This window comes from Mus caroli, unplaced genomic scaffold, assembly GCF_978045245.1.
Source record: "Mus caroli unplaced genomic scaffold, Mus_caroli_1 scaffold_2, whole genome shotgun sequence".
Classification (NCBI taxonomy): Eukaryota; Metazoa; Chordata; class Mammalia; order Rodentia; family Muridae; genus Mus; species Mus caroli.
This window is the reverse complement of record NW_028227257.1, coordinates 93861544-93887854: the sequence shown is the minus strand read 5'-3', so window position 1 is coordinate 93887854 and position 26311 is coordinate 93861544. Positions and strand designations below refer to the sequence as shown.

General features: G+C 34.5%; 2 protein-coding genes and 1 pseudogene across 2 annotated transcripts; 1 reads left to right on the top strand and 2 right to left on the bottom strand.

The window, feature by feature from the left end:
* Window positions 1-3357: 3357 nt before the first annotated feature.
* Window positions 3358-4302, bottom strand: LOC110289471 (olfactory receptor 8K3-like). The gene has a single exon (XM_021155684.1). It carries the CDS (start codon window positions 4297-4299, stop codon window positions 3358-3360), a length of 942 nt encoding a protein of 313 aa, XP_021011343.1. The 5' UTR covers window positions 4300-4302.
* A 4331-nt stretch (window positions 4303-8633) lies between these two features.
* LOC110306440 (olfactory receptor 8K3-like) lies at window positions 8634-9508 on the bottom strand (annotated as a pseudogene).
* A 13270-nt stretch (window positions 9509-22778) lies between these two features.
* Window positions 22779-23720, top strand: LOC110289339 (olfactory receptor 8K3-like). Its single transcript, XM_021155499.1, has one exon. The coding sequence runs from the start codon at window positions 22779-22781 to the stop codon at window positions 23718-23720; it is 942 nt and encodes a 313-aa protein (XP_021011158.1).
* The last annotated feature ends 2591 nt before the right edge of the window (window positions 23721-26311 follow it).

The window sequence follows — 26311 nt, the reverse complement described above, 5'->3', positions numbered from 1 at the left end:
ATAGGGTTAATTGTTTTTCTGAAGTTTAACTTCTTGAATTTATTGTACATATTGGATATTATCCCTCTATGGCATGTAGGATTGGGGAAGATCTATTCCCACTATGTTGGTTGCTGTTTTGTCCTATTGACAGTGTCCTTTGCCTTGCAATTTTATGAAGTCCCATTTGTCAATTACTGATCTAAGAGCATCAGCTATTGGTGTTCATTTTTCTTTTTTTTTTTATTAGACATTTTCATTATTTACATTTCAAATGCTGTCCAGAAAGTTCCCTATACCCTCACCCTGCCCTGCTCCCCTACCCACCCAATCCCACTTCTTGGCTCTGGTGTTCTCCTGTACTGGGGCATATAAAGTTTGCAAGACCTAGGGGCCTCTCTTCCCAATGATGGCCATCTAGACCATCTTCTGCTACATATGCAGCTAGAGACACGAGCTCTGGGGCTACTGTTTAGTTCATATTGTTGTTCCACCTATAAGGTTGCTGACCCCTTCAGCTCCTTGGGTACTTTCTCTAGCTCCTCCATTGGGGGCCCTCTGTTCCATCCTTTAGATGACTGTAAGCATCCACTTCTGTATTTGCCCGGCACTGGCATAGCCTCACAAGAGACAGCTATATCAGGGTCCCTTCAGCAAAATCTTGATGGCATATGCAATAGTGTCTGGGTTTGGTGGCTGATTATTGGATGGATCCCCAGGTGGGGTAGTCTCTAGATAGTCCATCCTTTCATCTTAGCACCAAACTTTGTCTCTGTTACTCCTTTCATTGGTATGTTGTTCCCTATTCTAAGGAGGAATGAAGTATCCACACATTGATCTTCCTTCTTCTTGATTTTCTTGTGTTTTGCAAATTGTATCTTGGGTAGTCTAAGTATCTGGGCTAATATCCACTTATCAATGGGTGCATATCAAGTGAATTCTTTTGTGATTGTGTGCCCATGTGGTTAAGGCTCTTCCTCACATTTCTTCTATTAGATTCAGTGTATCTGGTTTTTGTTGTTGTTGTTTTGTTTTGTTTTGTTTTGTTTTGTTTTGTTTTGTTTTGTGGAGGTTCTTGATCCACTTGGACTTTAGCTTTGTACAGGGAGATAAGAATGGATCAATTTGCATTCTTCTACATGTTGACCACCAGTTGATTCAGCAACATTTGTTAAAAATGCTATCTTTTTTCCACTAGGTGGTTTTTGATTCTTTGCAAAGATCAAGAGACCATAGGTGTGTGGTTTCATTTCTGGGTCTTCAATTCTATTCAGTTTATCAACCTGCCTGTCAATCCAAAAAGGTAGAAGTCAAAATATGACTATTTGCAGATAATATAATAGTATACTTAAAAATTCCACCAGAGAACTCCTAAACGGATAAACAACTTTACCAGTATCATGCAATATTTTTAACACTATTCTTCAAGCTTGAAATCAGGGATGCTGATTCCCCCAGAAATTCTTTTATTGTTGAGAATAGTTTTTGCAATCCTGGGTTTCCGTTATTCCAAATGAAATTGAGAATTGCTTTGTCTAACTCTACAAAGAATTGATTTGGAATTTCAATGGGGACTGAACTGTAACTGTAGGTTTTTTTTGTTTTTTTCTGGCAAGACAGCCATTTTTACTATATTAATCCTGCCAATCCATGAGCATGGGAGATCATTCCTTCTTCTAAATTCTTCTTCAATTTTTTTCTTCAAAGTTTTAAACTGCTTGCTGTACAGATCTTTTACTTCTTTGGTTAGAGTCACACCAAGATATTTTATATTGTTTGTGACTATTGTGAACAGCATCCTTTCCCTAATTTCTTCCTCAGCCCTTTTATCCTCTGTATGTGAGAAGACGCCTCGTTTGTTTTAGTTAATTTTTTATCCAGCCACTTTGCTGAAAGTGTTTATCAGTTTAGGAGTTGTCTGGTGGAATTTTTGTGGTCATTTAAGTATACTATCATATTATCTGGAAATAGTTATATTTTGACTTCTACCTTTTCATTTTGTATCCATTTGACTGCCTTTTGTTGTCTATTTCCTCTAGCTAGAACTTCAAGTACTATATTGAGTAGATAGGGAGAGAGTGGGCAGCTATGTCTAGTCCCTGATTTTAGTGGGAATGCTCCAAGTTTTTATCCAATTATTTTAATGCTGGCTACTGGTTTTCTCTATATTGCTTTTACTAAGTTTAGGTATCGGCCTTGAATTCCTGATCATTCTAACACTTTTAATATGAAAGGATGATGAATTTTGTAAAATTAATTGTCAGCATCTAATGAATTGATCATGTGTTTTTTTCTTTGAGTTTGTTTATGTAGTGAATTATGTTGATGTATTTCCATTTATAGAAACATCCCTGCATCCTTAGGATGAAGCCTACTTGATCAAGGTTAATGAACTTTTTGTTGTGTTCTGCCTCTATACTCCAAATAATTATAAGGTTGGCATTTCATTCAATAACCAAAATTAAGTATAATGAACATGTTTTAATATAACATGTATACTTCTATAATGTAGTATCGTATAATTTAGTTTAGTGTAATTTGGTATAATAAATATACTCATAATATGTATCATTTATATTTAGAAAGAAAACAATAAATTATTCAGTAAAGAGAAATGTTAATTAATGAATTAAGATTAATTCAATAACAGGACACAAGGGAAATACAGGTAAATGCCATAGAAAGAGTTAAGTCATCTAACATACACACACACACAAACACACAAACACACACATATACAAACACACACGTACAAACACACACAGAACTGAAAAATATACAATATTAGATGATACATTGAAATCATAAACTATTTAACTGCTAAAAATATGGTATTAAATATTTCTATCACAATCATATATAATGTGATATGAAAGAAATATAATGTGAAATTACGATGATATAAGATTCTCTCTGGAATTAAGGCATGTGTGTGCTTAATTATTACTGGAACCTTCACATCAATGGGATAGGCTTCACTAATCTGACAGAGTGATGAAGAAGATTTTTTAAAATACAACATAGAACTGTATATGAATAACAAATCAGTGTATATACTAAAGATATTAATAGTGCATTTTCATATCAATAAATATACAGCCATGAGTAAACACCAGACAACTTTTGTAAAGTTAAATTAACAAAATGAATGTGAGATACCAAAGACACCTGTCTTAGTATTTCTTATACACAACAAATACTATGTTACTCTCCTTTGTAGACTTAAAAAATTCACTGTGATAATTTATTTCTTCAATGTATTGTGTATAAACTGTTTTTCTTTAGGGAAACATTATTTGTTTTACTGATTACTTCACTAAAAATTATAAAGAAATTAAATATATTTGATTTGAAAAATTATAACCTTGAATGTAAGTTCTAGGAGAAGATATTTTGTATGGTTTTCCCTGTTTTTCTAAGAGCAGATTTTACATCTTTATTCCTCAAACTGTAGATCAAGGGATTTAACATGGGGATTATTAGGGCATAAAAGATAGAAGCCACCTTGTCAGTGTTTAAGGAGTCACTGGACTTAGGTTGCACATACATAAATATCAAAGTCCCATAGAAGACAGTGACCACTGTCAGGTGAGACCCACAGGTAGAAAAAGCCTTCTGCCTTCCTTCAGCAGAGTTCATTCTGAGAATAGCTCTGAGAATGAGCAAATAGGAAGCAAGAATGACCAGTGGTGAAGTAATCAAGTTAATAATTGATAAAATAAAAGTTATCATTTCATTTTCTTTTCTATATGAGCAGAGCAAAGATATCAAGGGGAGACCATCACAATAGAAATGACTGATAATATTGTGTCCACAGAAGGATGAAGAAAAAATATTTATGCTGATTAGGAGAGCAACAAATATACTGTAAATGTAAGGAATGGCCACTAGAACCCAACACACTCTTTGTGACATAATGACATTATAGAGGAGTGGTTTACAGATGGCAACATAACGGTCATAAGACATTGCAGACAGAATAAAAAATTCACTAACAATGAACATATTGAAGAAAGTTAACTGGACAGCACAAATATAAAATGATATTGTATTTTGTTCTACAAGAAAATTTCTTAACATTTTTGGTCCCACAGCTGTTGAATAACCAAGGTCAGTAGTAGCGAGGTGTCTTAGAAAGAAGTACATGGGTGTTTGTAGCCTGGAATCCACCATGGTAAGGATGATCATGCCCAAATTGCCCACCAGTGTGATCAGATAAATGACGAGGAACAGTCCAAACAATGGAGCCTGCAGCTCAGGGCAGTCAGTGATGCCCACAAGAATGAATTCAGTCACCATTGTGAAGTTTTGTTTTTCCATTGAGTTTATGTGAAATTCTGTTTTGAATGGAAATCATTGCATGTTCAATAGATTTCTAATTTCATTTGGTGAAGTTTTATTATCTAAAGTAGAGTAAATAAAATCTCTCCAAACACTCGAATTTATTTTGAAAAAAAAAAAAAAACTCTTAAAGTGTATATACACCTTTATGTACATCTACATATATACATATGTAAGCATGTGATTCGAAATGAACAAATATGAATCTTTAGTCCCGTATCAATAAGAGCTTAAATCAGAGAAAACTGTAATTATCTGCCAATGATATTTGCTTTTCCTAACTATATTGAGAGCAGTCACTTAAATTCAATACCTTTAGTTAATCTGGAAAAGATCCTTCTACACCTAATATCTAGGCAAAAAGTCATCCAGTCTCAAACCATAATACTCTCAGGTTGGACCCTTCTGAACGCACCAGAGACCTGGCATGTGATAGACTCTCAGGATTCAAAGGGAGGAACCTTAGATGAAATCCCCAACAGTAGGGAGAGGGAACTTATAGAGCCTATCTCCAGCAGGAAGACATGGCCTCAAATGAGGGAAGGAGGGGGCATCCCACAGTCACAACTCTAACCCATAATTGTTCCTGTCTGAAAGAATTACGGGCATGGAAATGGAGAGGAACCTGAGGAAAAGAAGCTCCAGCGACAGGTACAAAGTGGGATCCAACTCAAGGGGAGGTTCCAAGGTCTGACACTATTCCTGACACTATGGAACACTCAGAATAAGGGACCGAGCATGACCGCACGCCAGAATTCCCAAAGAACAGCTGAAAGAGTCAGAGGCATATAGTTGTACCCAACCAATGGACAAAAGCAGTTGACCCCAGTTGTTGAATTAGGGAAGACTGAAAGAAGTTGAAGAGGAGAGAAACCCTGTAGGAGGACCAGAAGTCTCAATTAATATGGACTCCCGAGATCTCTCAAACACTAGACCACCAAACATGCAGCATACACCAACTGATATTAGGCCACCAACACTCATACAGCAGAGGACTGCCAGGTCTGGGTTCATTCAGAGATGATGTACCACCCTCAAGAAACTGCAGGCCCCAGAGAGTTTAGAGGTCAGGTGAGGTGGTTAGTGGGGACATCCACATTGAGACAGGGGGTTTGGGAAAAGGTATGGGATGTGGAGCAGTAGGAGGGTGGACAGGGGTCAGGAATAAAATATGGAGTGTAATATAAATAAATAAATAAATAAATAAATAAATAAATAAATAAATAAATAAATAAATAAATTTCTTATACAGATGGTTGTGCGTGTTTATATGATTTTATCTATCTATCTATCTATCTATCTATCTATCTATCTATCTATCTATCTATCTATCTATCTATCATCTATCTACTTATATATAAGACAAAGAAAGTCAAGTCTTTAACTTGTAAATAGTTATTGGTAGAATATTAATTAAAGGTTGTTTCTTACATGAAACACAAGAACGAAGACCGAAGTGTGGACACTTTGCCCCTTCTTAGAATTGAGAACAAAACACCCATGGAAGGAGTTACTGAGACAAAGTTTGAAGGTGACATGAAAGGATGGACCATCTAGAGACTGCCATACCCAGGGACCCATCCCATAATCAGCCTCTAAACGCTGAAACCATTGCATACACTAGCAAGATTTTGCTGAAAGTACCCTGATATAGCTGTCTCTTGTGAGGCTATTCTTGGGCCTAGCAAACACAGAAGTGGATGCTCACAATCAGCTATTGGATAGACCACAGGGCCCTCAATGGAGGAGCTAGATAAAGTACCCAAGTAGCTAAAGGGATCTGCAACCCTATAGATGGAACAACAATATGAAGTAACCAGTATCCCCAGGAGCTTGTGTCTCTAGCTGCATATGTATCAGAATATGGCCTAGTCTGCCATCAGTGGAAAGAGAGGCCCAATGGTCTTGCAAACTTTATATGCCTAAGTACAGGGGAATGCCAGTGCCAAGAAGTGGGAGTGGGGGGTAGAGGAGGGGGTAGGGTATGTGGGACTTTTGGGATAGCATTGGAAATGTAAATGAAGAAAATACCTAATTTAAATATATATATAAAGTTGTTTCTTATGTATTCATTGCTGATATGGTTACTACCATATTGTAGAACTTAATAATTATTTATTTTGATTATATGTAAGACATTTGCAAATAATAGTACATATATCTACTAAGACCTTTTAAAAAGGCAAATAACTATATATATATATATATATACAGAATCTAAACATATTAAAATAGAAGATCTGGAGTTTTTATCACGCTCCCTATTGGTCTGATCAATGAATAAGCTTATGGTTACTCATTACACTCAGGTTTTCTTGATCTGAAGAAACCTAAGAGTAAGTGTATCTGTTCAGTCCTCTTGCACATTACCAAGAGAGAAAAATCAAAAGACAGAATTTTGACTTTTGTGAAAATGGATATATGTTAATGTTTTCTGAGTAAAGTAAAAACTAATATGAGTTACAATGGTAATCATGGCATAAAGTGCAGCCTCTGGGTAAATGAGAATGAAATCCTCCAGCAGTCAGTGTGCTGTGTACAGGTGATTGTATTTGATTGACACTTCACTCACTTAATGGGTTGTTTTAAACTCTGGTTAGCTGATAGTATTCTAGTCTCCACAATACACTTCATACCATTAGCATACAAACATTAATAATTACATAACTGAATAATATGTAGTCACGGTCCATTTTGTATTAGTGTGATTTGTTAGATGTAAAGGACAAAAGGTCAGACCTGAAAGTTTTCCTCTGAAGATATTTAGGACTCAATGTAAAGAAAAGCATTCTTTAGTATACATTCTTTTGTTCACTGATACTTGAATGCTATTTTTCAAAACTATATTTCACAAATTTTAATTGTATTTAGTACAAAAAAAGAAGTTTTCACATTGTCATAAAAGTATAATGAGTAGCTTTTGACTCTCATTTAATGGTTTTCATACCCCTTGTGAAATTTAAACTCAATACTTCCCCTTAATAAAGAATCAGAAATTGTTCAGAGCGATCTCTCCACAGGTAAAACTGCTTAGTGTGGGGACCTGAGTCTGGTCAAGAGAACACAAGGATGGAAGGGGAGAACTGATTCATGAACCTGTCCTCTGCACAAATTCACTAACAATTAATTGATCTATTGATTAGTATAATGTAAATATTTAAAAGGTTAAAAAGGAATCACATCTACATCTTTCTTCTAACAATTAACTATTCAATTATTTAAGAGAGGTTAACTTGGGTTTTATTATAGCATTTCCATAATATTTATCAAATATTATTCTATTTCCTGTCTCTCTTCTGTCACTCTGTGACTAGTTATTTTGTTTATCTTAGATGCTCCACCACTCCTGCTTTAGATTAATATTTGTAGGGGATACTCAGTAAATCTCAGCCAAATATAATTTAGGATTCTTTAAAAAAAACATAAAAGTAGACTTAGCACTTGAATTCTCAATTTTTTTTCTTTAAATGAAATTACATCACATTAATTACTATCTATCTCTTCTAGGCCTTCACTAGTTATAAAATTGTGTGTGTGTGTGTGTGTGTGTGTGTGTGTGTATATGAGAGAATGAGAGAATGAGAGAATGAGAGGAAAGGAGAGAGATGTATCATTGCTGCCAAGGCTTTTAGAATATTAGAAAGAATAGATACCAAGCATCAAATGATCCCTCTAGATGTTGAAACCTTAGAAAAAAATGTTTACATCTTTCTAACTCTTAAACTACAGAACTTTGTGTGACAGTTTGTTACCTGCAGTAAAAATCTTGTCTTCATTTCCCATTGTGGTTCTTAGCTTCCAATTCTGTGTGTTTTTAAACCATAGAGACTCTCCCTAAGGAAACACAAAAATTTATTAATTGCAAGCAAACGTTTGAAAGTCTAATGAGATAATGAATGCCTGGAGGTTATCAACTCTCAGGATCAATTTGTCATCAAATGTGATTTACTTATTTGTTGTATAAGCCAACATTCTTATTGACAAATACATATAGTAAAGTATTGAGTCTAGATACCAAAGGTTAAATATGTGGTCTTCTTTATTCTTTATATGTAATTTCTAAGATGTAAAAAATGAAATATCCAGTCATAGATGGATAAACATAAAAATCATTTATACAAGCAGTAGAGTAGTATAATATATACAAACAAAAGTGTATTATTCTACATTTAAAAATGCAAGCTATGTTAACAGGGATAAACATGATGAATAACATGCTGAATGAAATAATCCTTAATTAAGTTATACATAGGGTAAGGTTTCAATTGCATAAACTGCATTAAATTAGAAAAGAGGGAAAAAAGCTGAAGAGATCAAATTATCAGTTCAATTTTGTGAATATTCGAACAGGGCAATGTTAAAAAGGAAGACTGTTGCATTAGAAATTACTGATGACTTGTGCACACAGAAAAACAAAGTAAACATCTTAATTTTCATTATAACAGGCAAAGTTGTCAGGTAAAGTTAATGATCGCCACTAGACACCAACAAACTCTTTTTGACATGATGACCATAAAAGCAGAGGTTTGCTGCTACTGGCCACATACTGGTCACAGAGATTATAAAATAATAAAAAGTTCACAAGCTATGAGGAAAATATAGAAGGCTAATTTGTGTAGCAAAAAGTCTAAAATATACTGGTTTTGATTCGCAATTAAATATCTCAAAATTTCAGTATTGACAGATGTTTAATAAATGAAAATTGTAGTTGCTACATGTCTGAGGAAAATGTTCATGGGTGTTTTATAGCTGGAGTCCACAATAGTAATGAGGATCATGCCATATTGCTTATCACATGATGACAGTGTAGAGGAGTGGTTACAGATGAGCACATAACAGTCATAAGAAATTGCAGAAAGAATAAAATAGTTCTTAATAGTGAACATACTAAAGAAAGATGACTGGATAGCACAGGCATAAAATGATACTGTATTTTGATCTACAAGAAAATTGTTTAACATTTTAGTCTCCAACCAAGATCTATAGTAGCAAGGTGTCTGAGAAAGAAGTACATGGGTGTTTGCAAGCTGGAATCCACCATGGTAAGGATGATCGTGCCCAAGTTGCCAACCAGTGAGGTCAGATAAATGATGAGGAACAGTCCAAACAATGGTACCTGAAACTCAGGGCGGTAAGTGATGCCCACCAGGATGAATTCAGTCACCATTGTGAGATTATATTTCTCCATTAGAGAAGATCAGAAAGCCTGTTCTGAATAAAGGCACCAGCATCAACAGTAGTTTTCAAACATATAGAATCATTTATTTTCCAAACATATAAATTATATACTTATAAAATATTTAATATGAATCCATCTGTACAATAATGGCATACATACAGAATTGCATAATGTCATTGCCTGTATTAAATTTCTTTGCCAAGTAAAACATAAACTGTCATATTATTCATGTTTAGTGTAAAACTAAGACAGGAAATTGCCCTGTCATATAGGGATAATCAGCAGACACCCAGGGCAGGAGAGAGAGGGAGAGAGAGAGAGAGAGAGAGAGAGAGAGAGAGAGAGAGAGAGAGAGAGAGAGAGAGAGAGAGAGAGAGACAAGAGACAAGAGACATGAAGAATGAGAACAAGCCAATTAATTATACTGATCAAGCTCTGAAAAACTTTATTCAGGAATGGCAATATAAGCATAAACAAGAAGAGGCTCCAAGGGAGCAGGGAAGAGCCAGGAGGCTCTCTGAAGGTGGCAGTCTTCAGCTCCTGGAACCAACGTTCACAGTGTCCTCTTTACCCACAAACATTCTTACTGTTATGACCATGAATGTTCTCTCAGGATTGTTTATATAAGCTAAAAAATACCCACAAGGCTATGCCTGAGGCCATGGCTCCTGACAGGTAATTGTGCCTTTTGACAAATACCTCAAACATGTATAGCTAAAATTCTTAAAAATAAAACTTCAAAAACTGTAGAAGTTTGAAATTTCATAGACTTGGAAAAATATTATTGCCTTTTTCATTTTATTTCTCATAAAAATAAAATTGTATTTTGACATAATTTTGTTATGGTATATAACATTCATGCCAATTATAATACACACTTCTACTGAGAGTATTTTCAATAATTTAGACACCCTTGTTACATATGTAGATGTATAAAATCCTAAAACCTGTAGCCGAAACAGACAGCAGCATCATAACACTTAGTCAATGTATTTTAGGTAAATTATTGAAAATAGTGTAGCACATCACACTTGGAGTTGTCCTTATTTGAATAAAAATAAACCATACAGCACATCTAGGCAATCACCTTTCACCTTGAACTAGTGTACAGAAACATACATTTAAAATACAGTTCATTTCCTGGCAGTGGTGGCATATGCCTTTAATCCCAGTACTTGGGAGGCAGAGGCAGGTGGCTATGTTGAGTTCAAGGCCAACCTGGTCTACAGAATGAGTTCCAGGACAGCCTGGGCAATGCACAGAAACCCTGTCTCAAAAAAAAAAAAAAAAAAAACCAAAAACAAAACAAAATAAAACAAAACAAAAAATAATCAAGAATAGAATACTTTCTCAGCATACACAGAACTAAGAAGACTTTGTACTTTTACTAAATAGATGAACAGACACTAAATATGGGATTCTGTGCTTTACAACCACAGTCCAGAAATATATTACCCACTAGTTCAAAGTCATTGGGTACAATAACATACCTGAAAAAAAAGTCCCTCATATATGGATGTACACACCCCATAGAATAGAGACTTTTGTTTTTAGTTAGATCTAAAATGATGAGCAAATGAGAAACTGGTCCTGAAACACATGAGACACACAGCTAACCTAGCATATACCTGTACCACTCAATGGTAAAATTTAACAAGTCTGTTATTTAGGATTATATCTCTGCATCCATTTTTAGTATAATAAAATTGAATACAAGTTTCCTTCATTAAATAATTTAATCTTTCACTGATAGGTAATTTTTAGTATAATTCATACATATATTTATATAATAAAGATATATGTTATAGCTCAGAACTGATCTAGGAATATATAAAGAATTATTTTTAAAATTGAAAGAAAACATAGTTAAATTGGTTATATGATGACTTGTCAAAATTCCTCTTTGATAAACAAGATTTCTGAAAGAGAATATATGTTTTAAAATGTCAACAATAAATGTGACTGCTTCCTATTGTTTGATTGATTGTGGTACACAAACATCATAGTGAAAAATAAAATGTTGTAGGTGGCATTTGAAATGATTCATTGTTATAACAGAAAATCCTCCTGTTAGCATATGATCTTCTTCCCAATAAGATATCAGACACAGAGCAAATAACTCTATTCTCAGGAGGCACATCATTAAAAAAAATTACAAGAAAATGGCAGGTAAAAATATTGAAAAATGCATGCCTCATTATTCTCTCAACAGGAAAAAAAAAGAAATAAATCATACACAGGAGACAAGAAATGTAGCCACATTAGCCTCTGAACACAGTGAAATGAAGTCAGTTTGAACATCTTGTTTAAAGGTGAGTTCTTTTTATGCCTACTTTTTATGGCATAAAGTGATACAGTGTGACTTCTAATATGTTGTCGAATATATTCCTTGTGCTTCTGGTGATCTTTCATGAAAATATACTCTTCACATATTAAATATGAAATCATCAGATCATTAAAATACATAAATACCTCTATAAATTCTGGAAGCTACCTATTCTCCCCTTTTCTATTGGTTTGTTTTACAATGATAAAAGTTAAAAGAATTAAATAAATAGAATATCAGTTTTCCAGTAAAAAAAGAGAAGCACCTTAACCCTATCTTATAAAATATTTTACTGGGTAGTTTAGTGATCTATACCACAAAATTGATTTTTAAATGTCATTATAGTAAATCTATTGGTAATTAGCTTTTTATTCTCTAGTAAATTTTTTTTCTCACATCTCTTGTGAGATCCAAATTCTGTTTTTCTCAAGAAACAATGAGGAACTTTTCCAGGGATGGTTCAGCTACAAAAAGTTGCTTGTTGCCAATCTTGAAAACCTGATTTGCTCTTGGGAACCCACTGGATTCAAGAAGTGAAATAACTCTGACAGTATACAAATCATACCTGTCAACATTTCAGGAGATTAAAAACCTGAGGCAAGCAAGGTTATAGACCATTGGAGAGAATATGTGATGAACATTCTAACTGAAATTGTTTTGAAAAGACTATTGAAGACTTACACACACAGTTAAGTGGATCTCCTAACACTCATCAAAGAAGCAAATTTTAATTCTGAATGGCCTTTCCCTCAGTTTCTGCTCCACACTTTTTCTCTGTATCTCCTCACATGGGTATTTTGATACCCCTTCTAAGAGAGACTGACGTATCCACAATGTGGTCTTCCTCTTCTTGATCTTCATGTGGTCTGTGAATTATATATAAAAAGAACTCAAGAAGTTAGACTCCAGGAGAACCAAATAACCCTATTAAAAATGGGGTACAAAGCTAAACAAAGAATTCTCAAATGAGGAATACCAAATGCCTGAGAAGCACCTAAACACTGTTCAACATCCTTAGTCATTAGGAAAATGTGAATCAAAACAACCCTGAGATTGCACCTCACACCAGTCAAAATGGCTAAGATCAAAAACTCAGGTGACAGCAGATGCTGGCAAGGATGTAGAGAAAGAGGAACACTCCTTCATTGTTGGTGGATTTGCAAGCTGGTACAACCACTCTGGAAATCAGTCTGGTGATTACTCTGATAACTGGAAATAGTATTACCTGAGGGCACAGCTATATCACTATTGGGCATATGCCCAGAACATTCTCCCACATGTAATAAGGACAAATGTTCCACTATGTTCATAGCAGTCATATTTATAATAGCCAAAAGCTGGAAGAACCCAGATATCCCTCAACAGTAAAATGGATGCAGAAAATGTGGTACATTTACACAAGGGAATACTACTCAGCTATTGAAAAAAATGACTTCATGAAATTTGTAGGCAAATGGACGAATCTAGAAAATATCATCCTGAATGAGGTAACACAGTAACGAAAGAAAAAAAAAAAAGGACACTCACTGATAAGTGATTACTCATAAGTGTATATTAGGCAAAGAGCATGGAACACCCATGATACAACTCAGTGACCACATGACTCTCAAGAGGAAGGTAAACCAAATGTGGATGCTTCAGTCAAACTTTAAAGAGGGAACAAAATTACCAAGGGAAGTAGAGGATGGAAGGACTTGGGAGGAGAGAAAATAGGGAAGGAAAAAAAGAAGGGATGAGTCAGGTATGGGAGGAGATGGAGGAGATTTACAAAGAGTCAGGAAATTGAATAGAGTTCTGTTGCAATGGGGCATGGGGAACATGGAGTAGGAACCAGAAAGCCCCAGATGCCAGGAAAGCAATAGCCTCCCTGGAGCTCACAGTGATGACATTAGCTGAAATGCCCCCAAAGGGGAGGTAGATCATTTCAAGACCATATCCAGAGATTAGGCACTGGCCTCCTGGTTGAGGGATGGGGCCACCCACGCATCTCCAAAATTTTAACCCAGCATTGCTCCTGTCCAAAGGAAATACAGGGGCAAAGAGTGGAGTAGAGACTGAGAGGCCATTCAGAGACTGCCCCATCTGGGGATCCATCCCACATGCACACACCAAACCAGACACTATTGTAGATGACAAGAAGTGCTTGCCTACAGGAGCCTGATACAGAGCTCCAGATAGGCTCTGTCAGATCCTGACCAATACAGAGGTAGATGCTCTCAGCCAAACAGGGGATTAAGCACATGGCCCACAATGTAGTAGTTTGTTGAAGGACTGAATGAGCTGAAGTGGACTTATCTGGCATCAATTGGAGTGGAGGCCCTTGGTCCTGTCAAGGCTTGATGACCCAGTATAGAGGAATGCTAGGGCAGTGAGCATGAGTGGGTAAGTAGACGGGGGAGCACCCTCATAGATGAAGGGTAAGGGAGGATGGGATAAAAGGTTTAAAGAGGAAAAACCAGTAAAGGGGATAACATTTGAAATGTAAAAAAATAAAAGAAAATATTTGTGTCCTTGGGGAACAGCAACAGAAAACTTTATTCCTTAAATTTGGGATTTTATTGTTTGGTTTTTTTTTTTTTTGGGGGGGGGCGGTTATATTTGTTGTTTTGTTTGGCTTGGTTTGATTTGCTTTGGTTTATTTTATCCATCAAACACCAGATTTCCCTTTTGCTGATTCCTAACATTAGGCCTTACTTCTCTGGGGTATGTCTTTTAGGTTTTTATCACTGATTGTAAAATAGATATAAACAAGGTGAATTAGGAATACTAAATGTGTTCAACCTGCATGTTTTTTATTCCTTCAGTTTATTGTAGAATATCCACAGGATTTTGGGAGGCTGGAATCTCAAAATTCAAGATTAATTTTTGTTGTTGTTAAGGCATTTTACTTAATAAAATGTCCCTTCTTTACTGTGTTGTGCAAATTGCACAAATTTTTCAAATTCCGATTTACTCACAGTACTGCCTGGAGCTGAAAATCAAGATTTTATGGACAGTAATGAACAACTAACCTCAGAATTTACAATAGTTTTGTTTAAACAGTTCTTAAAGTGTTTCTTGATTAATAAATGTACTTCAAAATTAGGATACTCAAGGGTGCATAGAAAATAGAGAAATTATTTTCTATATGATATGTTCAGCACAGCTATATGTTAAATGTCAACACAGAGATAATTCAGTGAATGAGCCTTTAAATTTTGAAAACAAGACAGCACTGGTAGTCCCTCAGGGCACATATCCCTGAAGAATAATGACTCTCCCATATTCAGCAATCATAAGTTAACATCAATGGCTTCTCAGCTAGGGTTGGAACTCCATCACCTCTTCCACATCTGTGCTTTCCTTTTTGTCCTTCATGACTTCAGATAGTTTTTGTGCATGTAATCATAGTCATTTTCAGTTTAAGTGCAAGATAAACTTATTGTGGTATCACCAAAATACAGTTTGGCTATTATCTCTGGTTCTAATGTTTACACCCACCTCATAACCATGTCTATCCTGGGATGGCACATTTCAATTAAGTGATGTGATGAAGATATCACATTTAGGTTTGAGTATCATTATGTTCTTTATTTTCTACAGTCCTAGCAATTGTAGGTCTCTGTTAATGCAATTTATTGCAAAACAACAACAGAAAAAACTTGCTTCTATGATGAGTGTTGAGAGACACACTTATGTGTAGCTAAACTATAAGTGTTTAGAGTCCCATTAACACTGTGTTCTTTTATCAAAATGATTATTGTAGACTTCTGGAGGGTCTATAATCTCAGCTACTTAGGTGCCTAAATCTTGCAAGGTATGATGTCTATCCTGCAATAGGCAATTTTCTCCTTCCACCATGTGGGTTAAGATGAATAAAATTAGGTCTTCAGGAATGGCAACAAAGTGGCATCCAGTTCAAGGGGAGGCTCCAAGGCCTGACACTATTCCTGAGACTATGGAGTGCTCACAAAAATGGACCTATCATGACAGCCTTGTGTAAGACCCAATAAGCAGCTGAAGAGTCAGATATTTATACCCAACCATTGGACAGAAGCTGATGATCCCTGTAGTTGAATTAGGGAAAAGCTGAAGAAGCTGATGAGGAGGGTGACCCTGTTCAACAGTCTCAATTATCCTCGACTTCGAAGATCTCTCAGACATGGAACAAACAACCAGGCAGCATACACGAGCTGACATGAGACCCCAAACACATATATAGCAGAGGATTGCCTGGTCTGGGTTTGGGTTCAGTCAGAGAAGATGCACCTAACCATCAAGAGACTGGAGTCTCCAGGGTGGGGATGGAGGGTTGGGGACATCCTCTTGGAGACTGAGGGAGAAGTAATGGTACGTGGATCAGCCAGAGGGTGAACTAGGAGGGGGATAAAATTGTAGTGAAAGAAAAAGATTAAATAATTTTTTTTCAAAAGGATAAGAGAAAAGAACCCTCATTTGATGAATCATCTCTGGAACATTTCCTTATGTTTCACTGAGAGAAATGCAGTTTGAATCTCACTCTTTGAAAGAATTACTGGAGAGTAAGAACACACTTGACAACTGTCTAGTGATAATGCCAAATTTTCTTTATTTTGTACTAGATCTCACTAAAATATTTGGAAAATACTTAATAAGATAAAAATTCAAGTGTTTATCTTTCTCGCTGAAGAAAATTAATATCAAATGTACCTTTTTAAAAACCTTGTATCATTTGTTAAACAAGCTAATAGAAGAGAGAATTGGTGGTTTCTGTAAGTTCTAGTAGTACTTATATATATTTTAATGATCTGAAATTTTTTTATTTTTACTATAAGAAATGTATATTTTTATGAACTGGACTATTGTATTATTCATAGAAAGGTTAGCAAGAACAGAACTTCCCTGGTGCATACTTTCACAAAGCCCAGAAAAATAGCATAATTCACTAAGGGACCCCTGGTGGTTGGCTATATAATAGACTAGAATTTTGGCTAGTTCATGAAGTCCTTGAACCTGGGTCATGAAGCCTTTGCATCTGGCTCCTAAGAATAAGGTGACTTTAGATAGGGCTGATTTTATCTCAGTTGTAACCACTGCCTGGTTCCTGCTACTTTTATGTATGCATTTTTCTGTTTTGTGTAAAGAGTCATTATGCATTGGATGACCTCAATGTATCTTGGCTGATATATCACCTAACTTCCCTGTTTTCTTCTGTAATAATTATATAAGTCTGATGCTCGCTTTGAGAAATTATACTCAGATTCAGCACTCTCTTGAGTTAATGTCTGTTTGTCACTTGCCTACTCCTTGCCCACCTGAGTACCAGAACCATGATTCTCCTTGGCTTGAGGGACCCTGACTGGGTCTGCCTGATGCAGGAGTGTTTGATACATACAAACATTTAAAATGAGAAACAGTGACAGTGATAATAAACTCATTGACTTGTATGTTGTTTTTTAAATGTTACCTGTTTATTAACAGCAAATATGACAGTTCAAAATATAGGTTCGATTTAACAAAGTATTCTTCCCTTATTTTTTTAATATTCTCAAACTCTCCTAAATCAGTTTATAGCTCTAACATATATCTAAATTTGGTGTAAGTATATTATCCGATTAGAATATTAATTCTCTACCTGAGAATGATTAAATATATGAAAGAAACATACATAAAATTTTTATTAGGTTACTATGGTAACAACGATATAATCATGTCAGAACATTGTTAAATTTTACCATATGTGTTACATAAAGTGAGTTATTCAATGTTCAAACTAGTAAAACATCCGCTAATTATATCTAGAGTCTAAATATTTCACAAAGCAGAATATTTAGGAATTTGATTGTTTTTATTTTTTTTGGGGGGGGGGTTTGGGTTTTGGGTTTTGGGTTTTGGGTTTTGGGTTTTGGTTTTTGGTTTTTGTTTTGGCACATGATATAAAGAGGAGACATATCTCCAAGATTGTAAAACTAAATATCTATACAGAGAAGAGTTAAGGGAAGTATTGGAGAAGCTGAAGGGGATTGCTACTTCTTACAATCTGTATTTCTGCTTATAAAGTCATCTATATGTGTGTCACATATGTGTATTAATGATGGAATTTTACATATTTAAATTTGAAAAACTTAGGTTAATATTTTATAAAAATTCCTCCAAAATTATTAAATTCTGTTGATTAAATGATGTTTTACTTACCAAAAAAAAAAAAAAAAAAAAAGAATGATTACCTAGGATGGAAAAGCACAAGTCAGAGTGGTGACTCAAATCATCCTGTTGGATACTACAAATCTCCCTCAGCTATAGGCATCATTTTTCTGATTGCTCTTCATCATCTATTTGGTTTCCATGAAAACAGCTTGAGCATGATCCTCAGTACCATGGTGGGCTCCTGGATGCATGTACTTCTTTCTCAGAAATATAACTAAGACAGTTCTTATTTATTCAATTGCTGTTAGAACCAAAATCTTAAGAAATTTTATTGCTGATCAAAAAACCAGTATCTGTTAGTATTTGTGATACATGGTTAGCATTCTATCTTTGGCTCATTGCTTGTAAGATTTTAATTCTGCTTTCAATGTCCTATGACCACTATCTAGTCAATGCAAGTCTCTGCGTTTATAATGCTTTCATGCCAAGAATAATATTTTGGTTACTAGTAGCAATCTTTACCTTTACTGCACAATTGTGACTGTTCTATTCAGAGTAAAGACTTTCATGTGATAAGCTATGATAAGTAGTGACTAAATTCATCCTTTCGGTCATCACAAATTGCTGAATGATATAGACATCATTGTTAGGATTTTTCCTAACCGTTTTTCTGATCTCCATGATAAGCAATATGGGCATGATACTCATTACAGTCATGGATTCTAGGTAGAAAACACCATTCACTTCTTTCTCAGATATGTTGCTACTACAATTCTTGTATATGAAACAAATGTCAGCAACAAAATTTTGGGATATTTTATTGTGGATCAAAAAACAGAATCTTTTAGACTTTATGCTACACAATTATCTTGTGACAATTTATTCTGATTTAATGTCCTTTGACCACTATATGGCCAGTAGTAAACTTCTGCATTTTTGGTCATCCTGTCAAAAAATATGTTGGTTTCTAGAGGCAATTATTATCTTTACTGGACAAATTTGTCTGTTCTAATAAAAATTAAGATTTTTCACTTTATCTTTCTATATGTACAAGCCATCAGTAATTTCTAGTACAGCAGTCTTCCTTTTCAATTTTGTTCTGTTCAAATATTCACAAAATTGAACTGATCATTTGACCTCTCTAGTTTTTTTAATCATTTCTAATTTAATGCATTTTATGCAATTGAAACCTTATTCTATTTATCATAACTTAATTAAGCATTATTTCATTCAGCATGATATTCTTCATGTTCATCCCTGTTGACATAGTTTGCAATTTTAAGGGTAGAATAATACATTATTTTTTGTATATATTGTAATACTCTACTGCTTGTATAAATGATGTTTGTGTTCATTCATGTTTAATTGGATATTTCATTATTTACATTTTGGAAATCACATATGTTGCAATAAACAGAAGAGCACACTTTTACCCTACACTCAATACTTTATTATAATTATTTGTCACTAAGAATGCATACTTATAAAACAAATAAGCAAATCACAGTTAATGATAAATTGATCCTAAGGGTTGAAAACCTCTAGTCATTATCTCATTAGACTTTCAAACATTTGCTTGTAATTAATAAATTTTTGTGTGTCCTCAGGGAGAGTCTCTATGGTTTAAAAACACACAAATATAGATATCAAAATGAAAGCTAAGAACCACAGTGGGAAATGAAGACAGGAGTCTGACTGCAGGTAACAAAGAGTAACACAGAGCTTTGTAGTTTAAGCATTCAAAAAGATATGGGCATCTTTTTCTGTGGTTTCAACATCAAGATAAATCATTTATTGCTCAGTGTCTATTCTTTCAAATATTCCACAAATATTGGAAACAGTAACACCTTTCATTTCTCTATTTTATGCTATTTTAAAAGCATTATGGTCAATGGCCTGGGGCTAGAGCAACCTGGCAGGTGAGAGTTTGGTGGTGTAGATCAGTTGGTTTTAAAGCTTCTGCCCTGATTTCCTGTTTCTTGGAAATTTGCTTTCATAAAGCTCTGTGCCTAAATGGCAGCATGTACTGTAACTAAATGTGACTATATAGAGAAAGAGTTATAATGTTGTTTCAGGAAAAAAAAATATGTTCTGAGGGCGAAAGAGAAAATAGGATTAACTATATTTTAAACATACACAGAAGTATTTTCCAAGATAAAATATTTTCTCTCTCCCACATCTCTCTTTTCTCTCTTCCTATCTCTCTCTCTCTCTCTGCCTCACACTCTGTCCCCACACTAAGCAGTTTTACCTGTGGAGAGAGCTCTCTGAGCAATTTCTGATTCTTTAATGAGGGAAAGTATTGAGTTTAAATTTCACAAGTGGAATGAAAACCATTACTTGAGAGTCAAATGGTACACTTAATACCTTTATGACAATGGGAAAGCTTCTTTTGTACTAAATACAATTAAATTTTCTGGGATTATAGTTTTGAAAAATAGCAGTCAAGTATCATTGAACAAAGGAATGTATACTAAAGAATAATTTTATTTTCATTGAGTTCTAAATCTCTTCAAAGGAAAACTTTTAGGTCTGAACTTATCTATAAGAAAATTGGTAGTAAGTAATTTTTGTCCTCTACATCATTACAAATTACACTAAAACAAAATGGTCCACAATTAGATATTTTTAATTGATTCAATAATTAACATTCATATGCTAAAGATATGAAGTGCATAAATAGAGACTAGAATACTATAAGGAAACCACAGTTTAAAACAACCGACTAAGTGAGGGAAGTGTCAATCAAATACAATCACCTGTACAAAGAACAGTGAATGCAGGAAGATTTCATTCTCATTTACCCAGAGGCTGAATTTTCTACCATAATTATCCTTGCAAATCATATTATTTTTACTTTATCCAGAAAACATTAATGCATATACATTTTTACAAAAGTCAAAATTCTTTCCATCTTGTGTTTTTCTCTCTGGTGCATTGGAGATATCCAGACATGGCTTATTACTTTGTGTTCTATGTCATGTTTGGAAGATGTTCCTTGAAAAAATCAAACTGAAAGCTTTTCATTTTGTGTTATCTAATCCTCATTTATTTCCAATATATGGTATTAAACGTTTATTATAATAACTGGTTGGCCACACTTAGAAATGCTGTGATGAAAAGTATACTATTATGATATACTACCTCTTAATCAATGTGGGATATTGATAACTCATCCATAAGGTAATTTTAATAAATTCTCTTAATTATTTTCAGTTGTTTTCATATTTTTCTTAGTACTTGAGTGTAGCCTGTGACTCACATATTATGCAAACCAAATTGTGTTATAATAAAAGGAGTTCTTTCATAGAAAGGTTAATATATAAAAGAGGAACATTTAATTTTAAAAATTCATATGATTTATTTTCCTTTTCTTGAAAATAAATTATTTATTCATGTAATATGTTCATATGTATTAGCCTGCTAATGCATAGTAAAATAATTCAAAATAAGAATAAAATATAAAAATTTGCTCATGGCTCTCGAGCTATAGACAGTTAACACTTCAGGGTGCCCTGTTTTCACAACCAAAAGATTTTAGCTAATCTTTTCAGATCTAACAAAGAAGAAAATATCATATTGTACATGATGTATATGCACCTTCATAAAGAAAATAATTTCAGATCAGTTAGTGTATTTAGAGATATTTTGAAACATGTGTATTCATCATCTTTTTGGACTATGTTCTAGAAGCACAAATTTGTTGAATCACTCATGTTTCAAAGTCCATACAGAGATGTCTTGTCTTTGTATATGCAAAAAAAGGATTTCATATATCTCACCTTATTTTTCCATAGGAATGTTTGTCCATGCTAGGTAAGGTGTAAGATGATGGCAGAGATAGTCTTATTACATGCTGTTACATTTCTTCAAATAAAGACAATTCTGAGTGTAATGAGTAACCCAAAGCTTATACATCAAACTAAAGAATGTAGAATGTGATAAATACTCCAGAACTTCTATTTTATCTTAAGATTCTGTAAATCTACACATGAAAGTAATTTGCATTTTTTAAAATGTTTTATATGTATATGTACTGTTACTGGAAAATATCATAGATTATCACAAGTACATAATTATTAAGTGCTAAAGTGTGGTAGTAACCATATGAGAAATAAAAATATAAGAAAAATAAATTTCATCAATGTTCTATCAATAAAAATCTACAATTTAAGGAATTGATTTTACTTTTCATATATATATAACACTAATGTCTAGCTGGGCAGTGGTGGCGCAGGCATTTAATCCCAGCACTTGGGAGGCAGCCGCAGGATTTCTGAGTTCGAGGCCAGCCTGGTCTACAGAGTGAGTTCCAGGACAGCCAGGGCTATACAGAGAAACCCTGTCTCAGAAAAACAAACGAACAAACAAACAAACAAAAAGAAAAGGAAAGAAAAGAAAAGAAAAGGAAAGGAAAGGAAAGGAAAGGAAAGAAAAGAAAAGAAAAGAAAAGAAAAGAAAAGAAAAGAAAAGAAAAGAAAAGAAAAAAGAAAAGAGAAGAAAAAGATAGTAAAACTAATGTCTAGTGGTGAATTAAAGTGACTGCTCTCAGTATAGTTAGGAGAAGCAAATATTGGCAGATAATAATGGTATTCTCTGATTTAAGTTAATGTTGGGCAGGACTAAATATTCATCATTGTATATTTCAAATCACATGTTTGCATATGTATATGCGTAGTTGTACATATGTAGGATATATGTATATTTTTAATATATTTCAAAATAAATTTGAATGTTTGAAGATACTATATTTAAACTACTTTAGATGATAAAAACTCACCAAATGGCACTTGAAATCTATTGACTGTGCAATGATTTCCATTCAGAACAGAATTACTCATAAACCTGATGGAGAATCCCAACTTCACAATGGTGACTGAATTCATCCTGGTAGGCATCACTGACCGCCCTGAACTCCAGGCCCCATTGTTTGGACTGTTCCTCATTATCTATCTGATCACACTGGTGGGCAACTTGGGCATGATCATCCTTACCATGGTGGATTCCAGGCTACAAACACCCATGTACTTTTTTCTCAGACACCTTGCTACTACTGACCTTGGTTATTCAACAGCTGTGGGACCAAAAATGTTAAGAAATTTTCTTGTAGAACAAAACACAATATCAATTTATTTTTGTGCTGTCCAATTGTCTTTCTTCAGCATGTTCATTGTTAGTGAATTTTTTATTCTGTCTGCAATGTCTTATGACCGTTATGTCGCCATCTGTAAACCACTTCTCTATAATGTCATTATGTCACAAAGAGTATGTTGGGTCCTGGTGGCAATCCCATATCTTTACAGTGTATTTGTTGCTCTCATAGTCACCATAAATATTTTTACTTCTTCCTTCTGTGGCCACAATATTATCAGTCATTTCTATTGTGATGGTCTCCCCTTGATATCTCTGCTCTGCTCAAATAAAAAGGAAAGTGAAATGATAATTCTAATTTTATCAACTATTAACTTGATTTCTTCACCAGTGGTTATTCTTGTCTCCTATCTGCTCATTCTCAGAGCTATTCTCAGGATGAACTCTGCTGAGGGCAGGCAGAAGGCTTTCTCCACCTGTGGGTCTCATCTGACAGTGGTCACTGTCTTCTATGGGACTTTGATATTTATGTATGTGCAACCTAAGTCCAATCACACTTTAAACACTGACAAGGTGGCTTCCATCTTTTATACCTTAATAATCCCCATGTTAAATCCCTTAATCTACAGCTTGAGAAATAAAGATGTAAAATATGCTCTTAGAAAAACAGGGAAATCCATACAAAATATCTTCTCCTAGAATGCACATGTTATTTAAGGTTATAATTTTTCAAATCAACTAAATTTAATTGTTTAATAATTTTCAGTGAAGAAAACAGTAAAAGACAATGTTTCCGCAAAGAAAAGACAGATCATATGCACTATAATTGAATAAATGAATTATCACAGTGAATTTTTAAGTCTACAAAGGAAGTTAACATGGTTTTTGTGTATAAAAAAAGGGACAAGTGTCTTAAGTATCTTACATTCATTTTGTTCATTTAACTGTACAATAAATTGCTTGCTGTTTACTTGTTCCTGTATATTTATTGGTATGAAAATGCATTTCTAATATCTTTAATATGTATACTCATTTGTTATTCATATATATGTTTATATTTATATTATCATTATATTTTAAAAGTTTTTCATCACTGTGTTAGAATACTGAAGCCTATCATGTTTATATGAAAGTCAGAGTAATATCCAAGCACACAAATTTCTTCACTTCACAGGGAAGCTTACATCATTGTGATTTCACATTTTATTTCTTTAATATCATGTTCTATATGATTGCAATAGCAAAAATTATCACCATATATTTAGTGGTTAAGTAGTTCATAATTTCACTGAATCATTTCGTATTGTACAATTCTCAATGAATGTGTGTTTGTGTGTGTGTGTGTGATAGATGACTTGAGTCTTTGCACAGCAGCTAGCATTACGTTCCTTCTGTCTTGTTATTGGATTAATCTTACTTCATTAATTCATACTTCTCTTTACTCACTGATTTAATGTCTTTCTTCTAAAAGTAAACTATATACATTATGAGTATAGTTATTATATCAAATTATACTAATTATGCTATACTAAATTTTATAAGTATATTTGTTATATTAACGTATGATTATTATATTATATTTTGCTTATTGGATAAAATACCATCCCCATAATTAATAGGAGGTGGAGGCAGAAGGATGAAGATGCTAAGGACAGCCTGGGATACATAGTTAGTCTGAGTTCTATCTGTTCAAAAAGTATAACTTGAATCAAGAAACAAAGCCTATAACCATTCATCCAAGGATACCTCAAATTTGGCTTGACAATCATTTTATTGGTTTTACAACGAAGCCTAGCTAATACTTTATTATAGGAATGAAATTAAGTACAGGCTTAAACATATGTTTGGCAAAGAATTTTAGCACCAGGCTGATAATAAAACTCTAAACACATACCCAAAGGTGGTACACTATACCACAAGGACACTAGCTCAAATAAGTTCATAGCAATTTTATTTGTAATGTAAGAAACTGGAAACAACCTAAATGTCCCTCAATGGAACAATGAATAAAGATAATGTTTTGTATTTACACAGTGGAACCCTACTCAGCTACTAAAATAAAAAGCATCACGAAATTTGCAGGCAAGTGATGGAAGTAGAAAATATCATCCTAAGTGAGGTCACTCAGACCCAGAAAGACATTTATTGTATTGACTCACTTTGTACAACAATATTAGCCACAAAACACTGGATAAATACATTACAATCCACAGACCAAAAGAAATTAAATAATAACAACAGCCCAAGGGATGATGTTTGAATCTCACTCAGAAGGAGAAATAAAATAAATGTAAGGAGTGGATGGGAGAGGGGAAGGGGATGAGAACAGAGGTGTCAATAAGGTGTGGTGAGAACAGGGGTGTGGTATGAGAGAGCTTTAAGAAAGAAATTCTGTGGAGCTAGAAGCATCTCTGGGACAAGGCCAAAATTTGGGAGATATAAGGATGACTCTAAGCCAGGCGTGGTGGCTCATGCCTTTAATCCCAGCAATCAGGAGGCAGAGGCAGGTGGGTTTATGAGTTTGAGGCCAGCCTGGTCTACAAAGTGAGTTCCAGGACAGCCAGGGCTACACAGAGAAACCCTGTGAGAAAGAAATTATAGAAGATCTCAGAGGATGGAAAGATCTCCCATGCTCATGGATTGGCAGGATCAACATTGTAAAAATGGCTATCTTGCCAAAAGCAATCTACAGATTCAATGCAATCCCCATCAAAATTCCAACTCAATTCTTCAACGAATTAGAAAGTGCAATCTGCAAATTCATCTGGAATAACAAGAAACCTAGGATAGCAAAAACTCTTCTCAAGGATAAAAGAACCTCTGGTGGAATCACCATGCTGGACCTAAAGCTTTACTACAGAGCAATTGTGATAAAAACTGCGTGGTACTGGTATAGTGACAGACAAGTAGACCAATGGAATAGAATTGAAGACCCAGAAATGAACCCACACACCTATGGTCACTTGATCTTCGACAAGGGAGCTGTACTGGCTATTCCTGGTTGTCAACTTGACTATATTTGGAATGAACTACAATCCAGAATTGGAAGGCTCACCAGTGACCCTTATCTGGAGGCTTGGAGATCCTTATCTGGATCTTGGTATGGAGATCTTGAGCCATAGTGGCTATGGATTCCAGAAGATTAAATGTCTGAGTTTAAGGAGATTTAATCTGGGCTACACATTTCATCTGGGATTAAAGGTGTGGTGGAACACACCTTTAATCTGGGCTACACCTTCTGCTGGAGACAATATAAGGACATTGGAAGAAGGGAGTCTAGTTCTTGCTCC